The sequence below is a fragment of the Athene cunicularia genome (genome assembly GCF_003259725.1).
Source record: "Athene cunicularia isolate RWA chromosome 23 unlocalized genomic scaffold, athCun1 chr23_part1, whole genome shotgun sequence".
Taxonomy (NCBI): Eukaryota; Metazoa; Chordata; class Aves; order Strigiformes; family Strigidae; genus Athene; species Athene cunicularia.
The window spans coordinates 6,497,015-6,505,280 of NW_020799130.1; the positions used below are offsets into that span (position 1 = coordinate 6,497,015).

Sequence of the window (8,266 nt, forward strand, 5' to 3'; positions counted from 1 at the left end):
TCCTCACTACTTCCTCCAGCGTCTGCTGGGCTCATCCCCATCCCCCTCCTCCATGTCCTCAGTGCATCCCCCGGCCCCCACTCCAACACCTCTGGGACATACCCCATCCCCACCCCACTGCCTGCCCTGCTCCCTCCCAGGGGGGCCCGGGGGCAGCTCCCCGGGACTTCCCCAGCACATTCTGGGGCATCCCCCGGTCCCCACCACCCCAGCACTCCCTTGCCAGCCCTGGAGAGCTGCCTCCTGGGCAGAGCCCCCTCCACCAGTGCCGGCCCTGGTGGGCACCTCCGTGGCTGCTGCCGCCGTCTCCACCACTGGGGATTGGCAGCTGGACGAGGCCCCCCGGGCGTGCACCCCCTGCAAGCCCCACCCCTGCCCGCAGCCAGTACGCAGCTGCAGCAGCACAGGACACGCATGGGAGCTGCGGGCTGGGCAGGGCTGGGCTGTCAGCGGGGAGCCCAGGCGGGAGGGGGGCGCTCTCCCTGCCCCACTCCAGGGGCACCCAAACACTTGCAAGGGCAGAGAAGGGTGGGTTTAGGCTCACGCTCCTGTAGGATTCGGGTCGTTTTCATCTTGAAAGGGGGTTCGTGGGGGCAGCTCTTGGGGAGTAGCTTTAAGCTGCCCGACGCTTCCCTAGGTGGGAATGTGAAGTGGAAGAGACGGTTTCTCAGGGCTGGTGCTGGTGCCCAGAAAGCGGGTTTGTTGCCTGCTGGGCAACAGGTCAATAATCCCACACTTATTTTAGTCTTGCACAGGCCTGTGGGCTCGGCACTTTCCCACAAATCGAGCACCCCAACGAGGCTTTTCCTGCTAGATTTATACACAGAACTTGCAGAGTTAGTAATTTCCCAAGCCTATCCTCTCTAGGAGGGCTGGTTAGTTATTTACGTACAATTATAACACTGCTGACACAAGACTTCTACTCTACGCATGCTCAGGGGAAGGGTCTTCACCTGGCCAAGGGTCTGCTTGATCTACAGGCAAGACTTTTAGTATTCTAATGAGGGCAGTTCAGTGAAGGATCACTGGACCTTGAGTTTGCTTGCCCATTTGGCAATGTACCCTCTTCAAGGTCGAATGGCTCGGGGATGTCCTGGCTCAAAGGCAGCTGTTGAACTGTTCTGCTGGTGTCTTTAACATAAACAAAGGACGTCTGGCTTGACCTAAGCATGGCTACATTGTTCTAAAAGTTTAACTTTCAACACCACTGCTTCAAAAACAGGGAAAAGATCACGTCTCAATTATAAAAAAGTTTGCTCAGAACAGGACAGAGTCTGGGCAGCAATACTGCTCAGTTGATGCTCGAGTATCTGCTGTACATTTCTGAGAGCACATGGGACTGTCGACATGTTCTGTAAGAAACAACTGCTTTCAGAAAGAGTTCTTCATAGAAAAAGTTGGCTCAGTGCTTAAAGGGGATATACCCATAGTACATTTCCTCTGTCATTCTGACAGATTTGACTATTTCCAAGAAGAGATGGCTCCTTCCTCTGAAAGGGAAAAGATCCATAATGCTACTGTTTGACTCCAATGGATAAAACAATTTGCTAGCCTACAGTTTCAATTCACTGCAACTCCATCATTTTCTCCATCTTAAAACACAAAGCCTCTAACAGGAAAGGACTGGGATTGCCATCTCAATCCCCAGGGGAAGGACACTGGCAACAGACACTTCATGATTAATTGAGAACAGATAAGGAAGACTTAATGCCTGCAGGCCCTGACCCTCCTGCCATTTTCTGGGAAACTAAAAGATAAAGGGGAGAGTTGCAAGAAAGCCCAGAACAGACAGAGAGGCAGAGACCAAGACTCTGAACAGCTCCTGACTGTTGGAGAAGGGCTTGCAGAACAAGGCCATGGGTCTGTGCAGGAGCTGGTTACAGCCATCTGAGGTAAACAAAGGAAAAAACCCAGGGTACAGTTATGCTAACAAGGAAGGAGATTCAGGGCACAGTTATGCTAACAAAGGGAGAAACTGAGGTACACAGCAGCCTTGATCATGATGGTAAAAAACATTGGGGGAAAAAAAAAACCACCAAACCAGAAGAAGGAGGATGTTGTGACATACCTGAAATGCCACAAGGGGCTGGGATATTATAATGTAACCTTTTAGATGTATCCAATAGATTTATGATTAGTGTGCATAATGATAGTTACTGCTTATATAAGATGTGATTTCTTTCAATAAAGTTGAAGCGCTTGCTCTATCATTCACACTGAATCGACTGCTTGCTTCCTCTGTCCACCGCACCCCTTCCCGAAGCCCTTAGAGATGTCGCCTTAGAGATGGAGCAACTCTGTCCCAAATAGGTGCCCCCGCCAACGTGTGTGCCCCCTCTGTTATCCTCCCTGCGAGGTGCCACTTCTGGCCTACCTCTGCTCTATACGAGAGACTGTGGGGCCTCTCTGTGAGCACCTCCCCTGCTGTGGTTCCTTTGGCTGGGATGCCCTTCTTCCTGTCGAGGCATCTGCACTCACTCGGGGATGGGAGAAACAAATGAAATGTCCAATTCAAGTGGTGTTTATGAAGAAGAGGCTGGTGCTGATGAAGGAGATGCTCCCTACGAGGCCTCTGGAGCAAGGCTCCCATAGTCACAGGGCACCTACCTCTCTGGGGAGGCTTTCACAAGTGCTCTTCCTGTCTGGTGCTCCTCACAGTTGCTCTCATTTGCCTTATCTGAACACTGCCCTTCCCCTCCTGGTGTTTGGTTGCAGTCTGAAATGCTTAATTTGCTCTAAATCCTGTTGGGCCGGTTAAATCTCTCTTTATAATGTTCTTTCACTCAGTTCTTTGTTGCTGAGCCGGCTCCCTCAGGTTGGTGGGATAATCCAGGCTCATGGCAAGCAAAGGGAGAGCAATGAGCACTAACGTGTTCCTCCTTTTCTGCTCACGGGGAAGCAAATGTTGTAGTCTCCATGGGTCGTTTTGTTTCCCGATTGCTTCTGTCCCTCTTGGAGGTCACAGTCCTGCTCCCAGCTGGTGGCCTTAGACAGCGTCTCTCTTCTGCAGTGGATGACTTCAGGCTTTGGCTTGGAAAGCTTAAACAGGGTGAACCGGTCTGGTAGGCAGCCAGTCCTGCCCAGACAATACACTCCAAGTCAAGTTTTTGGCAGAGTTGCCCTGCTCCTAACTGGCTGCTGCCCAGGAAGCTTGCTGCCACCTCGAAATCCCCTGCATGCCCATCCTTCCCAGGGACGGCTATGACAGGGCTTGGGCAACACAGTCACGGAAGGTGGAGGTGGGATGTGCTGCATCCATGGTCACTGGATGTGAAGCTCCCTTTCTTTTTTGTCTGAGCTTTGAGAGATATTCCCATAGAGATTCTTGGTTCTCCTTTCTTTGCCCTGACAAGCTGACAGAGGGAGGCTTTGTAAAGGTTTGGAGACTGTCTTAGCTTCCTTTTCCATGGTGTATTTGGTCACTTAGCTGTATTAGTTTTTAGGTGGTGCTTTTTCCCTGCAAATTTAAGATGGCAGAACTAGTAAATGCTGTTTCATGTTTCCAATACTGCCCTGTGGTTTTTGCATCGGGAATTCTCAGCCCAGTAATTTTCTGGGGATGTACTGACAGGTTGGTCTAGTGTCTTATCCTCTGTGCAGTGGGTTGTTTATTTCCTGTTCTTTAGGGAGATGGGCGGCCAGGCTCCAGTGGGAGGTATTTAAATGCTGTTTTAAAAGGGGAGAAACAGAATCTGCTAGGAATAAACGTGTTCTCTATCCAAAGTGGCACTGAGGTTTCATGGATGGGCAGTGTCAATAACCTACACTCTGCGAGGATCTCCTCGGGAGCGTTGTAACGCAGATACCGCAGCTGTTGTACCAGACACTGAACATATGGGTAAGAAAAAATGCCTGTCCTGAAAAGCTTAAACTGAGACAGGACAGGGGACTCATCCAGTCGGTTTTGGAGCACAGAGTCAGCCTAGGTCTTGGCTCCTGACCAAGGAGTGGTGTGTTTGCTGAGAAGTAGTGCCTGCCCTGAGCTTTCTGTCCGTGCAGAAGTCGGGCTTCAGACAGGGAGTTAAGCTGGGTGACAGCAGATTCATCTAGCCGAGCTGCATCTGGGAAAACCAGACAAGAGTGGGTAAATAAAGTTACTGAAGTAATTTGGTGGGATCACTCAGTTTTCTCAGCTGTAAAGGCAGGATGTGATAATGCACCTCTGTGTGGAGCTGTAGGATGTACTGGGAGTCGGGTACAAGGACATGAGCTAGAGGAGCGGGATCAGACATTGAGGGTACTACAGATACTGTGGCAGAAATTTGCTGTCTGGCAGTTGTGCAAGTCTCGTGTATCTTTGAAGTCACCTGTTGCACCCCTTGGAGAATTTGCACACCTCCTGTCCAGCCTGTTACATCTTCTGCACGGGTGGATAGGGCAGAGAACAGGCAAAGATGGGACAAACACGGGCAGAACCCACTTCATGCAGCAGTTAGAGCTCACCGATGCAGGACGGTGGTGTTCAGCCCTGCCTCTGTAGCCTGCTGGATGTGAGACCGTCATCTTGAGCTGCTTGTGTAGGAGCACAGCCTGATGGACTGTGCACTTAGATCAGCTCAGGATGCTTTGTTGGGGGAGCCTGAGTTCAAATTCTTTAAAAATAGATGCATGGGAGGTGGGACCCTCTGCTGCTGTATCGGCCGTTAGCCAGTGAATGCATCAGCCAGTTGCTTCAGAGCCCCAGGAAAGGGTTTCCTCACCCAGAGCTGGCTGCCACATTCCCCCCCCATCTTGAACACACATCGTTCGTTTGGCTTGTGAAGTTCAGGCCTTTGCACGTGAATCAGGGACCCCCACGCAGAGAGGAGCAGCCCTGTGGCTGCTGTCACGAGGCGGCGCGAACTTGTGCTGTGTATCGGAGAGTCTCTGCCGGCTCCTCTGCTGCCAGGATTCCCTGGGAAGCAGCGCTGATCTGGAGGGAGTGCTTTTCTTACTCCTGATAATCTGCTTGCTGTGCCCACCCACGAGGGTGCTTAATAGCTGTCCTGACTGCTAGATGCTAATTACTCAGCAAACTCATTCCTAGGCTTGATTGGGTAAACACAGTGAACATTTTCAGCGCTTCCAGCCATGAGGGACGTCTGCTGTGGCAGCGAGCCCACCCCTTGCCAGGCTTTGCCACCAGGACCTCTCTGTTCTGTGTTGTTTCCAGCTTCTGCCCTGGATCTCTGCATCTCTCCCTGCCAGCTGGGCTTGTTGCTGCCACCTCCCCTGCATCAATGGGTTCCCAGCACCTTTCCAGCTGCATCGGGCTGCTGTCCCCCTCCTGCATGGCTGGGCTCTGCTTGTTTTACTGCTGGGCACCATCTGCAGCCCCTGGAAAAAAGGCCAGCTCTGTTGACCCAAGAGGAGCCTGTCCCTTGTGTGCCAGCTCTGAACGGGTCCTTGTCTCTGCCGTGGGAGGCGAGACTGTGCTGTGTACCGGGGGGTGAGAAGGAATTGTTTTCCAGAGATGGTTTTTCAGGCTGGGGTGGCTGTGAATAGTTACCAAGATGGAGGTAATAGCTCAGGATTCCTGTCTTGCATCCAGAGACTCTATAACCAGTGATGAGTGCTTGTATAGGAGCTCTTCTCCAAGGTGTTGCTCCCCATGTAGTGCCTGCAGCCCTCAGGCTCCCTGTCCACAGGGAGGGTGTGGGTGCCTATGCCGGGTTGCAAACTGTCTGCGTCACTGACAATGTAAAAGTGTCATCAGCATTCAAGTTAAAAGATTAACAATGTCTAAATTAATGACGCACTTGTGTTAGAAGACTAACGGCGTCTAGATTAACGATGGCTAAAAGTGAAAGTATTTTTACTCATTAGGGAAGAAACAGATAAGAAAGGAATCTGTAGAGTAACAAAGCAGAAATTTATCTACCAGTTGTGCAGGCTTAGTAGCGCTTGTTGAAAGTGCTGAGAGGAACGAGTTTTTGAAATGAGCATGCGCCAGAGCAACACACGGATTTGCTGTTTTTCTTGTTTTTCTAATAAAGATTGGAGCTTGACTGTTAACCATATTAGTGTGTGTCTTGTCTCACAGCCTCGTCCTGCAAATAAGGGGGTTCCTGCTACAGGAGGGGAGCTGAGGGACGGAGATGTGACTCATTTTAGGCCACATAGGAAGTAGTTGATTAAGCTGGAATTTGGACCAGAGTCAAACCATGTACCGTAGCATTGGCTGCAAACCTGAAAGCCAGTGTGGGGTTCATTCCCTCAGGTATGTTGCAGAAGAGCCCCAGTGTCCCTGACTGGAGTCCTTCTCTGTCCCACAGGGCTCAGAAACATGAATTCCCAAACCTGGAAATCCTTTTGAAGGAAAGAAGAATGAACCTCAGTGTGTAAGTCAGGGGAACTGAGACATGTGGTCACTCAGACTGAATTGGTGGTGCAAAAAAGAGCAGATCTCAAATCCCAGCTCAGGTTGGAGAGAGCCTGAGAGTTTAAAGAAGGCTTCTTTTTGCTGCTGCAAAGAACAAATCTCCAGCTGAATGTGGCACTTTGGATCTAAGATTTTTGAAGACAGAATATTATTGAAGCTGCTTTTGGTCTATATTCAGCTCCTAACAACAGGCAAGAAGTGCAACCCCAGACTAGGTTGAGGAGATTATTTGTGGGTGCTCTCTGGCTCCTTGCATTGTTGTCTTTTTTCTTTCCCTCTTCTGCAGCATTCAACCTGTCTGTGGAGCACAGCATCCTCTGCTGGATCTCCGGCTCACTCATAAAAGTAAGTGTTCATCTTCTGCAGATGCAGGCCAAGAGGCTTTGCAGGTTTTTTGCTCAGTCCTGCAGTGTGTGGAGGTCTTCAGCACCCTCTGGCACTGTGATGTTCCAGCAGAGAAAGGCAGCAGTGGCATGTGATGCTGCCTTGAGCTCTGCAAAAGCTTGTGGGGAAAGCTCATCTGCTGGTGTCCTTTGTGGCCAGAAATCCCTATCGTACCAGTCACATCAAAGGAGATGGGTGTATTATTTTAGCAATGGTGTCTGAGCCCTCTGCTCTCTTTTGGAGACAGAAGAATTAAGGGAAGGGGAGGCAAAGCTGCCCAGCAGCTGCGAGGCTGGAGAACCACAGCCCCTTCCTGGCAGAAGGCAGAGCTGATCTGAACTGCCTCCTTGTCTCTATCATGTGCTGTGTAGTGGTGAACTTTCCCTCTTTTTTGTGATGCTTCAGGTCGTGGATTTTGACTCCTGTAGCTGAAAGGTAAATGCAAAGGCTCCTCCTCTGCCTGAGAGAAGAGCAGGTTGACCTGTCTGCTGGGATCCATCGCAGCTGTATCAGGAGCATCCGTGAGCGCAGACTGGCTCTAACTCCTGACGTGCCTCTCTCCAGGTTGCAGGACTTTTTCTGGGCGTTAATCTGCCAGTTTTCTCTAGGGTGGGGGGAAGCAGAGCCGGAGGAGTAGTACATCTCTCTCCTTTGCCCTTCTGAGCTGGGAAGCCTGGCACCTCTCCAACTGTGTGCTGGCACTGTGGTCTCCATGCCCTGCCATCGTACCAGCTCAGGCTCTGCCTCCCACCAGCAGGCAGCCTGGAGAGACTTAACAGGTTCCCTGGGTTTGGGAGGAGGAATGGGGAAACTAGAAGAAGGGACTGTCTGGTTGGAGTGAGGAGGTAGGGAAGGAAAGAAAATGGACTGGTCTGCCAGCATGGCTCTGATACTGTTTCTGTCTCCCAGATTCATCAGGGACTGCTCCAAGGCCAATGCGTTGCCTATGAAAAGCAAGAAGGCCTCCAGCTTTCACGAGTTTGCCTGCAACACCAGTGATACCTGGGACATCGGTGATGATGAAGATGAGGACTTCTCTTCCTCCTCTTCTTCTTTGCAGACTCTGAACTCTAAAGTGGTTGAGGCCACAGCAGCCCAGGTCCTGGAGAACCACAGCAAGCTGCGGGTGAAACCGGAGCGGGCCCAGTCTGCTCTCAGCGACGTGTCCACCACCAAGTCCAGCAGTGAGGCCCAGCTCTCCAGGACAGCTGGTAAGAGCCGTCCTCAGGACCAGCCTCGTGCTCTGGCACTCCCTTGACTGGCTGCTGAACTCGGCCCCTTGCTGCTATTTGCGTGTTACGGGCAAGAGGCTGTGGCACAGCCTGTAGGCTCAACAGAGGCTTTTGCCTCCTTGTAGTATCCTGTACTCCAGGGAACCATTTCTGGAGGCCTGGCCTTAATGCCTCAGTCTCCTCTGCTGCTCAGTATCCTGCGTACAGGCCCAGAGGATCCCGTGTTCTGGGTGCTGGGGGATTGTGGAGATCTGTTAAGCTCTTGCTTGGGGTTGCTCACTGTCTGCTT

The 8,266-nt window shown here is 51.4% G+C and overlaps 1 protein-coding gene across 1 annotated transcript in view; it reads left to right on the plus strand.

The window, feature by feature from the left end:
* The first annotated feature begins 6,143 nt into the window (after positions 1 to 6,143).
* LOC113488203 (TBC1 domain family member 22B-like) overlaps positions 6,144 to 8,266 on the plus strand; it is a 7,170-nt gene continuing 5,047 nt past the window's right edge. Inside the window, 3 exon segments of the mRNA XM_026863247.1 lie at positions 6,144 to 6,199; positions 6,648 to 6,710; positions 7,655 to 7,956. Coding sequence (XP_026719048.1) covers positions 6,144 to 6,199; positions 6,648 to 6,710; positions 7,655 to 7,956 — 421 coding nt within the window.